The sequence below is a fragment of the Lathamus discolor genome, chromosome 21 (genome assembly GCF_037157495.1).
Source record: "Lathamus discolor isolate bLatDis1 chromosome 21, bLatDis1.hap1, whole genome shotgun sequence".
NCBI lineage: Eukaryota > Metazoa > Chordata > Aves > Psittaciformes > Psittacidae > Lathamus > Lathamus discolor.
In genome coordinates this window covers 115,068-132,844 of record NC_088904.1, presented here as the reverse complement: position 1 = coordinate 132,844, position 17,777 = coordinate 115,068, and the positions used below count along the sequence as shown (strand labels likewise).

Below are 17,777 nucleotides of genomic sequence, written 5' to 3'. Positions count from 1 at the left end.
GGGCAGGGGCTTCCACTCCCCCTCCATGGGGCAGATCCATGGCTGGTGGCCAGAGAGTACTGGGGGTTCTCAGCCTCCTCATCCTCACCCCTGACCAGCTCTGCCCCACAGCAGATCAGTCTATGGGGTGGTCTTTGTCTTCCAGATGAGGGCCTGCTTGAGCATGGGGGTGGGTTTTGTGTCCCCACCAGCAGCACATCAGGGCTCAGGCAGAGGACATGCATGGGGCTGTCCCCACCACCTGTGGGGTGCAGTGGAGGCAGTGGGATGCCCTGAGGCTGGAAGGAGGGGCCAGGACCCCAACTGCTGGGACTGAGCGAGCGGAAGAGCTGCCCCATCTCCCCCCAGCCAGATTCCCACTGCTCCCCCCCCATTCCTCCTCCTCCAGCCACAGACCTTGCTCCCCATACCTCATCCTGGAAAAGCAGAAGCAGAGCCATCCTGAGCCATAAATCCACACCTTGTTTAATGCCAGTCAGATTGTTTTACACAGACAAGTCACAATGTGCTCGCTGTGGGGTTTGTCCCCACCTTACATATAACAAATGCCCCATGGCCAAGACTTCACAACCCAGACACAGGGAGGCCCTTCTGCTCTGCTCTCTGCCTGTGCTCACATAGAACACACACAGCAGCATCCCAAACCCCAGGGAGCATCTCTGGGAACACCACTGCTGGGAAGGAGGTTGTGGCAGGCCCATAGGAAGAGCTCATTCACTCCCCCATCACCAGGAGAGAAACCAACCTGCTCCCAGTGCCCGAGTGAGATGTGAGATGTGGGAGTCCCTGGGGAGAGAAGAGCCTGATGCAGGGGCAGACACTCAAGTGGCCCTTCCCAGTCAGCAGCATGCCCCTGGGCTCAGCTCCCTCCTGCTCCAGAACACACGAAGCCACCTGAATGTTGGGATTTCAGCAGAAGGGAACCCACAACAGACAGGAAAATCCACAGCAACAGCTACAACCATCTCCAGCCCCAGTGCAAACACCCACCCTGGGCCCAACTGCTGCCCAATACAGTGGTTAGCAGACAGGACAGAAGCTTGGGAAAGCCAGTATCTTGCTGCAGGTGGCCTTTAACTTCAAACCTGCTCTCACCAACTTAATGATCCAAGTCAATTTTAACTCCTCCTCAGTGCTTTGAGTGCTCCTTCCACACACTGGATGTTTAACAGTGCCTGTGAATGTACCACACAAAAAGAGGGGGGCTGCGAGGCCATGGGATGGTTTTTAAACCAAACTCCATGCCCCTGCACTACACTAAAGTCATTGTGTTGAAAAGGTGGGTCAGAAATCCCTTTGACATGACGTTTTGGAAGCAGGTGAGGCTGTAAGACCACAATGTGGCTGCCAGGTTGGGCTGTGGAGCCTGAGTGCTGCCATCCTGGTGCACGAGGGCCTCATACATCCCTGTGACATGCAAAGGGAGCACCAAAAGCCTGATCCAGGCACTGGTGAATGGCACCCATAGTCAAGGTTGCAGTGAACAGAGCAGCACCTCACTGCCCTTCTCCATGTGGAGCTTCCTACACATCCTTCCTACACCACGGATACTGGTGGCACTGGGGAAGAGACAATCACATCCCCATTACAGCCCAGTGCAGGGAAAGAAGGAAAAGGAAGAGAGAAACATTATCGCTTTTGCAATCTACAGAGAACAGGTCAAGGTCTATATACACAGCCAGGAAAATTCAACTGGGAAGAGGAAACAGCACTTGCATCCATTCAGGTGTGGCAGGGAGAGCATTGGCACATGGGCAGAGTGAGAGGCGAACAGGCTGCTGACAAGCACAACAGCTTCTCTTTAAATTAAAAGCAACACAGACACACGAGCACTTTGCAGCTCAGCCCATGGCTCACCCCAAGCTCACCAGCAGGCACTCTCTTCTCATTCAACTTAAACTCCCACAACAACCCCCCAAAACCCCCACAACAGGTCCCTCACTTTGACCTGGGGGGTTAGAAAGTAAAGCAATGCTTCTTGCTTTCAAAAAGGAACCCCTGTTCTCATCCAGACGTGGGGTTATGCCCCCCTTCCAGCCAGAAGAGGCCATTGCTCTCTCCAAAACAACCCAGATCCACACGTGTCTGTGAAACAAAACCACTCATCTCAACTGCTTTTGTCCTCAGGAAGACTCCAGTGCAACCAGCCTGCCACAAACACCACTGTGGGGAGCTCCACGTGCACAGTGGTTGTTGGTTGGGTTTCTTCAAGCCATTGGTTTTCCTCTGTTAACTAAAAGGATCAGCCCAGAATATGCAACAGCAATTTCAGCACTTTCTGAAGTGCTCCCTCCACAATGGAGCCTCAAGTCTCCTCCAAAGCTGAGCCCCCCAAATGGATTTGAAGGCACCTGTCAGGCATGCCTAAACGAAAGCAAAACTCAAGCTGGAGTGATTGTATCGAGACACAGCACCCCTGGGGAGCACAAGGAAAGAAACAGTTCTCCAGGTTCTTCCTCTAAGGGGGGTGCCAGGCAACAAGCCTGGAATCCAGCCCCCATGCATGAGTGACGTTGAACTGGTCTGGCTGGCTCCTACTTCCACTGATGGCATCCAAGGACAGCAGGACCCAGAGCAGCACGTTAAAGTTGTTCCTACAGAGGCAAAGATGGTCTGGTCTCTCCCAGGAGGGGACAACACAGCAGCTGGTCCCATCTCAGTGGTCCATGTCACACGTGGTTTCTCCAGTACACAACATGAGGGTTGGAAGATGCAGGTTTAACATTTCTCTTGTGCCCTTTTATGAAGGATGAATCCATAAACCTTTGGCAGTTCCCTCCCCTCCCCAACACTACCCCAAATACTGCCCAGCATGTTCACAAGCACGTATTTAATTATCATCTCTTGGGTCCGTCCTCCAGTCCCATTGGCACTCCCTCCCCTTCTGGTGAATCACTTGGGGGTCCATGCACACCAAGGTAGTGGTTTCATCCTGGTATGGCAGCCTGCAGTCTTCCTGGGTCTCAGCACAGGGGTTTATCGTATCCTGGTGAAGAGGTTGAGAACGGATACTGACTCCTAACAAGAGAAGACAAGGCAGGGGCTAAGTACTGCAGCACTATTCCATCTGCCCTTTGGGGTGTGCATTAAAACAACTGCTAGTCTGTGAGCTCCCCAAAATGCTGCTGTGTGCAGCAGCCCTGTAGCAGCCAGGAGAAGGATGTCCTGTCCTACTGCCTTAGGCACACAGAGGCAACCTTCATCTCTCTGCAAAGTTTAACCCTTCACTGCATCCAGCCCTCAATCTGCAGGATCTGGTGATGAGATCAGAAGCAAGGCAGCAGAAAAGAACAAGCTTGGACTGACCTGACCGCCCAAGGCAGGACAGAGCTGCAGCCATGCACACAACACACACATCTTTACCTTTGTCGAGCGGGTTTTGCTGAAGACATTCCAGAAGCGCAGGGTTTCGTCTCCAGCTCCTGTGACTATGGCCTCCCCATCAGGGGACATTGCCTAAGGCCAAGAGAGAGCAACCTTTAGCATCTCTTTCATTTTTTGAGGTTGAAAACAAATCTTCATTGGAATGAAAGAGATTTAACTCTCCTTCCTACTTGGTGAGAAATGAGGCAGCTACCTCTGCTTTCATGTGCAGTGTTCAGTCTCAGTAGGTGCCAATTCAAGCACTTGCATATTGTTTATGCAGCTATGGAACACATGGGTAGAATTATCATAAAAAGGATTATTGTATTAGGAACTCCAACCCATTTGTAATTGAGGCAACTCCTCCCCACACTATAAATATGTCTTAAGGCAGGAAGTGTGATAGGAGTGGCATTTGCCAGCTCTATTAGTCACTTGGGTTGGAATCCACCTCACAAAACAGTATTTGCCTATTTATCATCTCTGTTATGAGTTCACCACTGAAAGCCCTGTGTAGTAGTAACAAAGCAGGTATGAGATCGATGGGGATTAACTACACCAAGTATTTTAATAACAAATTAGAAAGACTGAAAGCATCAAATTCTTACCCACCTGGCAGTCACCAGTGAAAAAGCGTTCGAGTCTTAAGGGAACAAAAAGAGATGCTTCTGCTTCCTTAGAAGTGTTTTGGCAGGCTTTGCTATTCATTAATAAAACCTCACATTTCCATAGCAGCAAATGAAAGGTAACCCTTGCAGGCAAGGAAACCAGATCCAGAGCATTTTCTGTTGCTCACAGGGCAGCATTCATATCTCCACCTAGACTACAGGCAGCTTACAGTGCCACCGGCACTGTGGCTTTGAGCCTCATCTTCAGCACAGAAGAGGAGCCCCAATGAGATGCTTTATTTGCAGCCAGATAAAGCAGCTACAGAAGTTACAGAGGTTTTCAGAGACATGGCCATCACTCACCAGATACAAGACTCGGTATGAATGCCCCGTGAGCTTTGCTACTTGAGTTAAGGAGGGGTATTTCCAGACGAGGATCTGGTTCTGCGAGTAGCCATGGGTACTCACCTGGAAGGGGAGAAGGAAACATGCATGAAGTTTCTGAACAGGAGACAGCTCAGCAGTAGGACTGCACAGGATGGAACTTACCAGCTCATTGGCATGTTTGGACCAGGCTAGGTTGCACACTTGTGACCCAGTGTCAATGCATTGCAAGGGCTGCCCTGTGAGCGTGTTCCAGAAGCGTATGCAGCGGTCAGCGGTGCCACCGCCAGAGGCGAGGAGCCCGTGCTGGTGTGGAGACCAGGCAATAGCTTTCACTGCTGCCAAATGCTCGGTGTACTGTTGGACAGGACTCAGGCTGGAGTGATTCCAGACAAGGAGCTGGCAGAGGAGAGACGTGATCAAACTTGTGCTGCAGTGGGTGTTACGGGCACACAACAAACCATGATGTTGCACTGGGACTGATGAGGGCAGTTGGGCAACAAGGTGGTTTCCCACAGCCTTGCACATGCAACTCCACTCTGCGCTTGGCAGCCCTGAAACCAGTCCTACCCTGCCACAACCTCAGCTGAGGAGGATTCTGAGGGCCACAGTCATAGAATCCAAGACTGGTTTGGGTTGAAGGGACCTTAAAGGTCATCCAGGTCCAAACCCCTGCCATGGGCAGGGACCCCTTCCACTAGAGCAGGTTGCTCCAAGCTCTGTCCAACCTGGCCTTGAACACTGCCAGGGATGGGACAACCACAGCTTCTCTGGGTACTTGCATTAGCAGCTCAGCCCTGCACTGTTTCTGCTAGTAAGGACCACACCAGCTCAGCCTCAATGCTCCAGGTAGGTCTGTCTCTCAGGATGAGTGCTGTTTCAGGTAAGCTTAGGAAGCCAAAAACATGCCATCACTAAACATGACTCAAAACCTTCTTTTCTCTTTATGGCTGTATTATTCCAGAACACACTTAGAAATATGCTCAGGTTCATTAGAAGTTATTCTGAGCAGGAGGAACTGGGTACAACCACGCTGTCACACAGGCACTGGGCAAATTCACTACCTAGCAACCCGCTCCAAAGGGCTCTGAACACTGCTTCTCCACAACAGATGCTTCTTCCATATGGTGCTCAGTGAACTACAAGCCTGCATTATAGGTATTAAAACTTCTAAAGCTCTAAACTTAGTTTCCTTCTGCACAGATAAACATTACTGCAATAAGCTACTATATTCTACCTAAATAAAGTCAGGAAGCACAGCTTACCAGTAGCTTTGTTGCACTCAAACCCCCGAGTCAAGCTCTAGATTTAATTAGCCAAATACAGAAGCAAAATGAAATTTGTCTTGTTAATTTCATTAGAGAGAGGAGGCTGACGAGAGGCTCAGCATGATTTGTTTGGACACAGTCCAACAACTGGAACAAAAACCTCTTTCAGAAAGGACATATATCCTTAAAGGAAGGGGGTCTGCTGTTTCTTGGTGAAGATGCAGAGACCCTGAGGCTCACCTGGCACCTAGGCAGTACCATACCTTGTTGTCATTGCCTCCAGAGGCCAGGAGCTGGTGGTCTGTAGACCATTTAAGCCCACAGACCTCCTGTCTGTGGCCCTGGAGCCGCCGCTCAGACTGCAGTGGGGGTGTGCGGATGTCCCTCTGAAGGATCATCCGGTCTCGACTCCCAGAAGATAGCTGGTCGGCATTCCATGCTAAGGCACCTTGAATGCAGAAAGAGCAGAAGAGCACATTGTGGGAGTCCTGCAGGAGGGGGGAGGCAGAACAGACCCCACAGTTGCCAAGGTTTTAAAAAGATAAAGAAAAATCAGTGCTGATGGATCTCCCTTATATCCTTCTGAAGTCCCTAGAGTAGTGTACAAAGGAAGATTAACCTGCACAACCTTACTGAAGGTATCACTAATCCCATTTCACAGTGCAATAAAGCACAGAAACTTGGAGAGTGCCTTGACTTCCCAAATCTCGCTCCAGCTTTTGGATTCATAGCACCTCTGAGCAAAGAAAACAGTCCCCACAGAACAGGGGAACTGGAAATCTCAGTGTAAAGCTGCCTGCCTACAGGGCTGACACAGGAAGCCAGAGGCAGTGAGAAAAGATGTTGTAACCAAACCTAAAATGCCTCAGAGATGGTGGAAACACCAGCTGAAGATTCCTCCACCACCACACTCAGGGTCAGAACACTGCAGTGATGGTATATTTTGAAGACTGCTGAAGACATAGCACTAGCAATTTTGGTACTTTGTGTTCTGTTATTTCAAGCAAATCCCTCACACAGGAGAAAGTTCAATCATGAAGAAACAAAACATGTGAAACCTCTTCCTCCCACCTCCTTACCAACTCTGGCTGTGTGCCCCTCCAGCATGGAGAGCTTTTTTCCTGCAGCTGCATCCCAGATCTGTACAAAACCCTTGTGAGTGCCAACAGCTACCAAGTTCCCCTAGAGAAGCAGAAGACCACAATCAGTAAAGCCAGTAAGTACAGACAGACATAAAACAAAAGCTAAAAGCTGAGGAAAAGACTTGTGATAAATCCCACAAAAGGGAAAGCATACCAAGTTCTTCCATCTTACATCTTTTCCCTCCTGAGAATGCCAAACAGCCTGGCTGGAATATATTTATTGTAGCATTTTACTGTCAAGAACTGGAGAAGCCAACTGGCTTTTTCTCCCTCCCACACCTCTTTGCAAATACCTCGAGAACTTCAAGATCCAAGAGGCTGCCTTCTATCCCCTCTCATTTAGCAAGAAAAACAGCAAGAACAGCAAGCCACATTTGATTTGTAATGCATACAGGGAATTTGGGAAAATACAAGAAAAACAATCTAAGAAATGAAACCTATAAAGGAAGAGCTATACAGCTACCAGAAGAGGGTCTAAATGAAGAGTTTTTCAGCTATTGATATTGACAATGTTGTACTGACCCGTTCTGACCAGCCCACAGATGTTACAGAATCTCCTTCCACAGAGAGATCACACAGACGGGTTACCTTGGGAGTAGGACAGAATGGAGTTAAGGAACACTTGCTGTTGTCAAGCTACACTATTAACTGTCTCACTGACTAGTGCCTAGTTTGGGGCAGAGCATTGCAAGTGCTGGATCCCTAACACAGCACCTCCTGTAGCTCTGGAAGATGCTACAGCAATGGGCGCCTGACTCTCTTGATATGGATGATCATTTACCTGGCTTGTACAAGCGCTCCACAAGTAAACACAAGTCCCAAGGCCAACACTGAGGACGTTCAGAGAGGACCAGTCTACCAGGTTCAGGTAGAAGTCATCCTGCAGCTCTGGGGCATCCAGCACTTTGAAAGGAATCTTGGAGATTTTCCGAGTAGGTTTTCGAGGTGATCTGAGCAGTTTCTGGCTGTTTACAAAAACAGATACAAAAACAAGGACAGGATCTTACACCTGGCAGCAGATGGTAGACACACATGTAGCCACTCTTCAAAGCATACCTACATGGCTATAGAAACACATACAGAGCCTGCAACATTCTTTGCAAACTGGAAAGAATTAGGTTGTGCTGCTATAAAGGAGCTGGAGAGCAAAGAGGTAAAACGGACTACTGGAAGCTGGCCGAGACAGATCGAGGCATGATGGGCACCTGCACAAAATTCTTACAACTTTACTGTCCCTACTTATTATCTCCCCAGATTCCTAAACCCACTTCACATAGCAACTGTTGGTGCCTTAATAAAAAGCCCTGGAGAACGCAGTGAATCCTCTGTCCCTGCCCTTCCCTTCTTGCTGCCTGTGGAGAATCAGTATTACCTTTTGTTGCTGACAGGAGACAGGGAATACGGTGAGACCTCATTGCCATCATCTGGACTAGAACGTTTTGTGCTGAGTGAATACTGCATAAAGAAAACACATCCAGTAAGAGCCCCAGCACAACCAGGACTTCGGCAGAACGCATGCTGGTGCCCAATGTTAACTCTAACACTCACAGCCAAATTTTCCAGACTTTCCAGTTCCTCCCTTTCCCACGTGCTCCAAAACTACACAAAAAAACCTCATCTCCACTGAAATCCTCAAGTTTGATTTGGTCATTTATCACACTGCCCAAAAAAGCTTGGTTCCAACCCAGCTTCCCTGCCAGCACAGAAATAGGAAGTACGTAGCTTGCTGCAGATCCTTCTGTTCACCTGGCCACCCAATTTTGTTATCAACAGTTTATCTCAGTCAAGGCACAGCACTACCTCACTGGCCCCAGCAGCTTGGCAGAATCAGGTGCTTTGTTCCAGTGTCACACATGTGAAACCTCCGCTGGTTTTAATGTCAGGTAACCCACTTACAGTGAAGAGAGACTTCTTCTCTGGGGTGGATGGCTGCAGCCTCCTGTCTTCTGTCTGTGGGTCTTGCACCTTCTCGATCCCTGCTCCTAAGAGTTCGTTCTTCAACAAGGCAGAGTAGGCAAGGCCATCTGTAAACCCAAATGTGTGCTTAGGCGGGGAGCTCGGCGGCAGCAAACAGCTCCACAGGGAGCAGCAGGATCACACTCAACATTAACAGGGCCTCTCAATAAGCCTGGAGCCACAATTTGGAATTAAGATTTGCAGCAAGCTTCCCCTCCTCCCAGTCCATCAGAAAACGGCTTCCAAGGCACAACAAATCAAGAGATACAAATAGCCTCATGCTTCCCACATGCTTGTCAGGAGCCCATTGAGGTTGACCTGGGACTCACTCTCATGATGAGGGCATTTCCTAACACACCAGCATGTGTTTTTGTATAAGCATTGAATTATCAGTGTTCCCTCAATTTCCAAACTTTCCAACAGAGCTTGGAGCAAAAACTGTAGCCTTGGCACAAGCGGTAGGAGTGTGGCCTCACCTTTGCCGTTGTCTGATGTAGCATCCTTTGCTTTTCTGTTTTGACTTGGCGATTTTTCGTTTTCCTAAGCGGGAGAAACACACTTTCACCACACAGAAACATCATGACACATGGTAAAATAACAAGTGAAGAAGTCTCCTGGATGACAGGGGCAGCCTGTTTGAAGACATGCCCTCAAAGGAACTCTTCTGAGGCAGCAGAAGACAAGCAGAGCAATTCTGCCAGCCGCTTCCTCACTTCCAAGACTGCAGGAGAGGGGAGAAAAACCTACATTTATTCTGTGGAAGTTGATGCTCCAGTTGGCCCCAGCTCTTGAGGGAATGAATCTGTCACCATGCTTACTGGGAGAAGACATGGGAGAATTGGAAGGTGTCAGGGTTCTTCTCATCTCTGCTACCTGAATTAAAAAGACATATACAAGAACAAGTGTTGATCATGGCAGGGGTCTGAAAAACATCAACAGGGTCTTGTCAAAGCTGACTATGCCAGAGAAGAGCCAAGCACTAGTTTATCCTCTTCACAGAACCAGTGAGCATAGAGTCCAACTGTCATGGGAACATCTGCCAAGAGAAGCAATTAAACAGCTTCTTCCTGAGTGTTCCCTCTCAAAGTGACCCTGTCAAGGCAGACCTGAGGCAGGCGGAATGGTACAGACTGCTGCAGGGTGAGCAGCACGTTCCTCACTTTCAGCCACATGCTTTGGCATAGAACCATTTCTGTTGGAAGGGACCCCCAGCTCAGAAAAGGGCTGATTTCAACCATCTTGGTGGCCCCCACTGGACTTTTCTATCTTGTCAAGCCCTGCAGTTGGTTGGCTTGCTGGTTAGCCCCCAGCTTTTCAGGTTGCACACGTGCTTACATTTATTTAGAAGGCAATACTAAGCTACATTAAAATATCTTAACTCCTTGTTGTTGAAGTTATTCAGTTATTCTGGAACAGCTCAGGAACTCACAGTTGCTCACAGCACAAGGGAACACTAAGGTTTGCTTCAAAGGATCCCATGTCTTTTAAAAGCTCAAGTGAAAACAGTCACAAGAAAACTTAATAGTCAGACCAAGAGCACTCAGCAGAGCCCATGTGTACTCACACAAGGCATTGTGTTCTCATTCTGTATGTTGATTTGGCGTAGGAGACGTCTCTCATAATCCTGGTCCATGTTGGGAAGCAGAAAGGTTGAAGAGTCCAGCAGGCTCAGGATTTTGCACTCATCAAGTCCAATCAGTAATTAGTCTGCTGCAACAGACAGGCCAAGAAAACCACCAGATTATTCAACCATTTCATACAGAAGCAGCCTCTCCCCAACCTCTTCTGTCTGTTCTTTCAACCTAAGACCACTTTTCCTATCCACAGCAGTGCACACCACAGTGCTGACACTGCCTGGGGTAACTTTTAGCCGTGTCAAAAGTCCTGCAGACTCTTAGTACCACACACTGCTATGGACTAGGCAGCCCCTTGGGTTAACATCCAATGGCTGATGCCCATGCTCTCCCAATTTCTCTTGGCTAGCTCCAAGCTCTGAAGGGCACAGAGCAGCAATGTTGCTGCCCAACTCACCCACATCTCATGCTTTGCCCCTAGGTTACGCTGACACAAACGCCAGAAGAGAATTGCCAAGTTGGCCTTTCAACCCAAGACAAACATATCCCAAGGGAAAGGTGGAATCTAACACACAGGCCTCAGCCCCTCTGCAATGGGAGAGGTTTGCTGCAGGGAGCTTTACCTCAAAGAAGAAAAACACCCACCCAGGCTCTGCTCCTGGAAACTGGCACCAAGCTGAGAGGGGTTCAGTGAGACATGACTGAACTATTGCAATATTCTCTGTAACTAGTTTGAAAGCTAAAGCACATGAAATCTAGAGCATGGTCTGGAGCAGAGATACCTTCCCTTTAGCTGAGCTATTTCTTAGTGCTGAAACTTGGACTTCTTGCAGATGCTGAAATGCAGAGGTCTTTTCCTCCCCGCCATTAAGCATCCCAATGCTTTTGCAGGAGTAACCCTGGAGTACCTCATGCTAACCTGTTCAGCTTCCCCAAGAGTCAGAGACTGCATTATTGCAAGGGAGAAGTTCAAGAAGTCTGTGATGCTATTAACAAAGCAGGTTAAAAAAAATGAATGCATCGCATGTCAAACACTCCCCCTTCTTTTGTAATTCACTCATCACCAACCTGACCTACCCTTGATCTACGAAATCTGCATTAAAGGCTAACAGGACCTCTCAAATCATAAAAAATGCTGTTGGTCATCATCCCCTCCCCTTTATTCTTTTGTGGCTTAACACCATGAATCATCAAATTATAGAATCCCAGACAGCTTTGGGTTGGAAGGGAGCTTAAAGCTCCTCCAGTTCCAACCCCTGCCACAGGCAGGGACCCCTTCCACTGGAGCAGCTTGCTCCAAGCCCCTGTGTCCAACCTGGCCTTGAGCACTGCCAGGGATGGGGCAGCCACAGCTTCTCTGGGCACCCTGTGCCAGCGCCTCAGCACCCTCACAGGGAAGAGCTTTTGCCTAAGAGCTCATCTCAATCTCCCCTCAGGCAGGTTCAAGCCATTCCCCTTGGCCTGTCCCTACAGGCCCTTGTCCCAAGCCCCTCTCCAGGTTTCTTGGAGCCCCTTTAGGCACTGGAGCTGCTCTAAGGTTTCCCCTTAAGGGGCTGACTTTAGGCTTCATTTATACCTTTCCAAAGCAACCTACAGCCCTAGAGAGGTGACAGAGGAATGCTGACCAGCAACCACACAGCAACAGCACTAATTTAGGACACTCAGGTCATGGAGTGCTGCAGGGAACTGTGTGAGCCAAGGATGCCAGACAGCTCTGCACGTGGTGTGGACTTTCACATTCAACACTCAGGGTTGTGAGAGCTTCAGGGAACAGGAAAATCTCTGTCTATGGAGAAGCCTTCAGTAAAATAACACCCCTCCCTCCAATATTCAACCTTCCAGCACACCAGGACAAGACCAGAGGGTTTCCAGACACAAAACAGTTGCTCTTAGATGCAAACCCTTGCCCAAACGGAACACTGCAGGAAGCCTACCAAGAACACTGCTACTGCTGCCTCTTAGATTGGCAATGCTCAGGTACAACCACTGCTTTCAGCACAGATGTTTTCCCTAACCCTCCCCCACTTTTCCCCATAACTGGAAAAGAAGGGAAGCCAGAGTCACGTCTGCTGGGCTGTACTCAAAGGACAAGCACATTTTCAACTGCTCAAGTCTCAAATACAAGCATGACCATCAACCCCATGCAGCAGCCAGGCCCCAGATGAGGGGGTTCCACATTTGCTCCAGCCAGCTTTTAGTAAATTAGGAGAAGTCGTTTGGAGAACTGGAGGTTTGCTACTTCCTAGAGGATGTTTTCATTCACCACACACCTCACTGCAGCAGAGACCAGACTGTCAGAAGCACATGTTTTATCTAAACAGACATGACAATCTCGTACCCAGCAGAGGATTTCTCAGATCGTCACCATTATGATCATCACCCTTTTCATGGCCTGCAGGGAGGGATTATTTCCTCTTTCCCTTCTCCACAAACAAGAGGGACACACCTGTTCCCAGGAAACCCGCTATGAAGTACAAAGTCTTCAGCAGGGCAGGAGAAACACAGAGCATGAACATACAACACACGCTCACCATGGGGCTCTGGGCCACCTTTTGCCTCTAGGACAAAAGGCAACTTCTGCATTTGATTAACAGAACGTCTCCCAAGAGGTTCATCTATTATCAAAGAAAACCAAATAAGAGGCAGCAGAAATACAGCTCCAGTTTGAGAGATGCAATCACTAGCAGGTACCTACGTTAAACAGCGTTTGAACGCCTCCTCTTTCCTCTCTGGCTGTTCCAGAGGCTCGAGCAGAGCTCTGAAGGCTGAGTGCAGGGTCAGGTTCAGCTCTGGCAGCTCATGTTTAAGAAACATCAAGAGCTGAACAAGTTTTGCTGCTCCTGTGGTTGTCAGGAACAGGTTCCTGCTGTGCTCAACACTATCCCTTCCTGCAGGTGCCAGAGGTTAGGACACACACTGGGGAAGGAGCTGGGTACTATTCCCTTGAGCTCCTCCTTGACAAAGAGGGAAGAAGCATCGACCTCGTGTTCTGTTTTGACTTCACCTAACCACCAAACGGCCCTTGAAGATGAGAGCTAAGCCACGTGCAGCCACTGCACAGTCAAGAGGAAAGAGAGGCTAAACTGCAGCCACTGCACCTCTACTTCCAATTGTCACCTGATGGCAGCTTTCCCCACATAAACACACATTTTGGACAAGCTGCTGGACAGACAGCAGAAATGGAGGTTCTGCTGTCAGCTGCTCACCAACCAGCACACAACGGCATTCCTTTTAGCGATTACCTACAAGATATTTACTTCTTCTGCACAGAATCGTTTAGGTTGGAAAAGACCTTTAAGATCATTGAGCTCTACCATTAACCCAACGCTGTTACATCCACCAGCAACCAATGTCTCTGAGCACCACTTCCTTTAAATATCCCCCCGTGATGGAGACTCCACCACTTCCCTGCACACCAACAGCTGATAATAAAGGAGTGGTGAGGGATGAAGTGCCTGGACCTCAGGGATACAAGGTCTTTATACAGGTGGAGTTTTTCCATGTTAGGCATTCCAGACTCAGAGGACTTTCTTAGGAGCAGAAGGGATCACAAGAACGGTCACACACTGTATGTGGTTTGGAACATTTTGTAGGACCTTCAGGCTCTTTTGCTTGGTGGGGTTTTAGCAGTTTATATACTAAAAGCCAAGATTAAGAATTGCCAAGAAGCCTTGGCTGTGGAACTATTCCAAAGTCTGCTTCCTCATAACATCTAACCTGCTGGGGCTGCAATGGTCAACAACAGAAAGAGTATTTAGACAACAGAACAGCTTTAACTGGGGCTTCAGTTAACAGCCTCAGAAAACTCTGCTTCCGAGTCAATAATAAAGTAAATCAGGCTTTAGTATGGGATGCTGTTGCCAGCAAGGGGGTTACTCTGTGAAGAACCTCGGGAACAAAACACTCTACAGGCATCACGGCCTGAAACTCCTAATGAGCTTTAACAACTCCTCCTCCCCTTCAGCACCCCAGACGATGCTCACGTTGGACTTTCAAGACCTCAAACCTGTAACCTGCTGAACATGCGACATCCCCACCACGTTAACGAGACCCTAATGGAGGACGTGGTGACATTCTCCCTCAGAAGCCACAGGGTGGACAATGGCACATTATTAACTTGTTCTGGGCACAAACAATCCACTTTTGACCCAAGTTTCTGTCACTGTTTGGGTGCTCTCCTACTAGAGCCCACACCAGACACACTCAGACACTGCTCATTGTGTCACTTTGGTCAAGAAGCCAAGAAAGGGTGAAGCCACGGCAGCGAAGCCAGCCCCGGTGTCAGCTCACCTAGAGCAGGGCCGGGTAAAGGCTCTACAGCCAAAATTCTTAACCAGCGGGGCTGGACACGGGCCCCCCTGCCCCTGGCTCCAGTGTACCACTGTTAGCAGGTGGGCCCGGTGCACGAAGGCCCGCGGCCTCCAGGCGCTGCAGCAGAGCCCTCACTCAGCATCGGCTCCGAGCCGGGGGCAGCGCCGACCCCGTCCTGCCCGACCATCGTGGGCACAAGCGAGGAAGGAGCCGTTGGGGCGCCGGCACCACCCGCCAACCGCCCGCCCCCCGACACTGCCCCGGAAGAATGACACCCGGGGCCGCGCACCGCTCCCGCCGCGCCAGCCCCGCACCGGGCCCGCCCGGTCCTCCCCACAAGCCCAGCGGCCAGCGGACGGGCCGCAACCCGCGCCGCCGTGACACCAGCCCAGGCTGCAGCCCCCCCGCCCCTACCTGTCGGCCCTGCCCGCCCGGCGCGGCGCGGCCCGGCCCCGCTCCGCCTCCTCCCGGCGGGCTCCGCTAGCCCGAGAGCTGCGCAATATGGCTGCCGCTCCCACAGAGCTGACCCCGCCCCTCACGGCATTGACCCCGCCCCCCAAAGCGCTGACCCCGCCCCCCGCGCGCGGGGCACGAAGGGAGCGCACCCGTCACCTCCGTTCGAATCAACACAGGAAGTGGCGCTATGGCAACAGCCGCAACCCCGGTGTGGGAGAAGCGTCTGACGTCAGCTCTCAGCGCGCTAGCGTCACGGCGCTGACGTTGTTGCACGTAGGCCCCCCGTTACGGGGCGGCCTGGCGCTGGCGGTGGCCCCTCCGCCCGTGCCGGGGCCGGGATCCCGGCGTGCTCTGCTCCCCGCGGCTTGGCCCCTGCCCGCTGCGGACACCGCGCGGCAGCCCGAACAGGCCCGCCCCGCCCCGGCAGCACGGCCCGAATCCCGGTGCGGTCCCGCGGTGCGGGACCCGCCTCCTCCAGCGCCGCCCCGAGATCCCACCGCGCTCCAGAGGCGTCCCCGGGCGGCAGAGCAGGGGCCCAGCGTGGGCGAGACCCGGCCGCGCTGTGCCCACCCCGTCCCCGGTGCCGCCGTGACCCCGCGGCCGATCGCCTCGCGCACGGCCCCCGTTCCCGGTTTGACCATGCGGGAGCGGCTCGTGGTGCTGCTGTGCGCGCTGGCGCGGCGGCGGACGGGCGGGCGGCGCGCCATGCCCGGCCCCGGCGCCTGGGACGGGCAGCAGCGGCGGGCCTGGCTCCGGCACTACTACAGCCAGCGGCAGAAGCGGCTCATGACGGTGACCGCGGAGGGCGCGACCGGCGGGGGGAAGGACGTGGGGACACGGCCCGCGGGGCCCGGATCGGGGGAAGAGTGGGGCGGGGACACGGCGGGGAAGCCCAGGGACAAGGAGGATGCGGGGGGAGGGCACACACAACATGGGGGGGGGGGGGGGGTGGGATGGGGAGGATGTGGGCATAGAGGTGACTGGGACACAAAGGGTGAGGGACGTGAGAAGCGCAACGGATAAGCAGAGGATGTGGTACACAAAGGACACCTGGGGACACAGGGATGGGGAATGTGTATGGAGATGGGGACATGATGGGGTTGTAACTGGATGAGCTTTAAGGTGCCTTCCAACCCAAACCGTTGTATGAGTCTCTGAAGCACCTCCTCATTCCCTTCTTGTCTCCCCTCTGCGCTGCAGCTCCTGATCGCTCGCCGAAGGAGAACCAGCTGCTACTTCTACCCCCGCGCTTGGCCCGGTGTCAGGGGCGCAGACTGGTGGGAGCGGGTGGTGCTGAAGGAGTTCAGTCCCCGGGACTGGCTGGAGAAGTTCCGGATGTCCAAGGAGACCTTCTTCTACATCTGCAACCAGCTGCGTCCTGGGCTGGCTCCGCATAGCGCCCACTTCCACCCCACCCTGCCCCTGGAGAAGAGGGTGGCCGTGGCCCTGTGGCACTTGGCCACCAATGTGGAGTACCAAACTCTGAGCCCTCTCTTTGGTGTGGGGCCCTCCACGGTGCAGACGTGTGTGCGAGAGGTGAGCTATGCTGTTGTCTTGCTGCTGAAGCCCCTCTACCTCCGGCTACCCAACGAGAAGGAGCTGGAGAACATGGTGCGCATCTTCCGTACCCGCTGGGGCTTCCCACACTGCATCGGTGCCCTGGACAGCCTTCACATCCCCATCCACCCTCCCCTGCGCCTCAGTGCTGACTACTGCAATGGCCAGGGCTGGCATTCCATCCTTACACAGGCCACTGTGGACGGGCTGGGCCAGTTTTGGGATGTCTCCACTGCTTTCCCTGGCAGCATGGAGAACAGTGCAGTACTGGAGAGCTCCAGCCTGTGGGTGCTGGCCAAGGAGGGCCGGCTGTGCCCCAACCCTCCCAAGCACTTCATGGGGAAGGCACAGAAGTACGTGCTGCTGGGTGATGCCACCTATCCTTTGCAAGACTGGATTCTCAAGCCCTACCAGGAGGATGAGACCCTCACTCAGCGGCAGCTGCAGTTCAACTACCGCCTGAAGCGGGCGCACAGCGTGATCGAGAATGCTTTCCTGCGCCTGAAGGCACGCTGGCAGATCCTCCTCAAGTGTGATGACTGCAGCCTGGAGCTGCTGCCCACCCTTGTCCTTGCCTGCTGCATCCTGCACAACGTCTGCGAAGCCCATGACAACCCCTTCAACCAGGAGTGGCTGGAGGGCACCGAGCCCACCGAGCTGCCCAAGCCCTGCCAGCCTGCACCCACTGCCATGGAGGATGGACGGGCCGAGCAAGTGCGGGAGCTCATGTGCCAGTACTTCGAGAGCTGTGGGGAGGGAAGATCTGGGGAGGGATGATGGGATTGGGGTGGGAAGGAGCAGCCCTGCACATCCCTGCTTGTGGACTTCCTCCAGCAGACATTGGCCGAGTGGTACCATGCTGCTCGGCAAAGGACTGTGTCCTCCCATGTCCAGTAAGGGCTGCTGACTGCATTGGCCATTCCCAGGATGGGGAAAAGGGGTGGCTGCATTGTGCTCATCCTGTTTTTGCTACTTGTTTCAGGCAGTGGAATGTATTTTGTGCCCTTTACTCTCTTCCAGGCATAGAGCGGTCTGGTGGTGTGTTGTGAGAGGAGAAGGTGGGGAGCGGGGCTGGGTGGGTGGGTGCTGCCTGGGTTTCCTTTTCTGGGGAGCTTGGCTCTGTCCGAAGGCCGCTCTGTCAGGCTGAAACCAGGAGGA

General features: G+C 52.1%; 2 protein-coding genes across 2 annotated transcripts; one reads left to right on the top strand and one right to left on the bottom strand.

The window, feature by feature from the left end:
- Positions 1–442: 442 nt before the first annotated feature.
- On the bottom strand, positions 443–15,130 carry FZR1 (fizzy and cell division cycle 20 related 1). Its single transcript, XM_065699876.1, has 14 exons — positions 15,021–15,130; positions 10,286–10,431; positions 9,469–9,594; positions 9,198–9,261; positions 8,662–8,789; positions 8,138–8,220; positions 7,547–7,730; positions 7,288–7,353; positions 6,703–6,805; positions 5,887–6,071; positions 4,521–4,754; positions 4,335–4,439; positions 3,364–3,456; positions 443–3,018 (listed from the first exon to the last, which is right to left on the bottom strand). The coding sequence occupies exons 2-14, from the start codon at positions 10,352–10,354 to the stop codon at positions 2,977–2,979; spliced, it is 1,482 nt and encodes a 493-aa protein (XP_065555948.1). The 5' UTR covers positions 10,355–10,431; positions 15,021–15,130; the 3' UTR covers positions 443–2,976.
- Positions 15,108–17,642, top strand: LOC136003381 (uncharacterized). Its single transcript, XM_065658994.1, has 2 exons — positions 15,108–15,854; positions 16,263–17,642. The coding sequence occupies exons 1-2, from the start codon at positions 15,108–15,110 to the stop codon at positions 17,394–17,396; spliced, it is 1,881 nt and encodes a 626-aa protein (XP_065515066.1). The 3' UTR covers positions 17,397–17,642.
- The last annotated feature ends 135 nt before the right edge of the window (positions 17,643–17,777 follow it).

Excerpts from the sequence above, each read along its gene's own strand:
- LOC136003381 (XM_065658994.1), top strand. The coding sequence starts at position 15,108 with ATGGCTGCCGCTCCCACAGAGCTGACCCCGCCCCTCACGGCATTGACC. Across the intron at positions 15,855-16,262 it reads GGCAGAAGCGGCTCATGACG|CTCCTGATCGCTCGCCGAAG; the intron begins GTGACCGCGGAG and ends TCTGCGCTGCAG.
- FZR1 (XM_065699876.1), bottom strand. The coding sequence starts at position 10,354 with ATGGACCAGGATTATGAGAGACGTCTCCTACGCCAAATCAACATACAG. Across the intron at positions 6,806-7,287 it reads CTGTGGGCTGGTCAGAACGG|GGGAACTTGGTAGCTGTTGG; the intron begins GTCAGTACAACA and ends CTGCTTCTCTAG. Across the intron at positions 4,440-4,520 it reads CCAAACATGCCAATGAGCTG|GTGAGTACCCATGGCTACTC; the intron begins GTAAGTTCCATC and ends CTCCCCTTCCAG.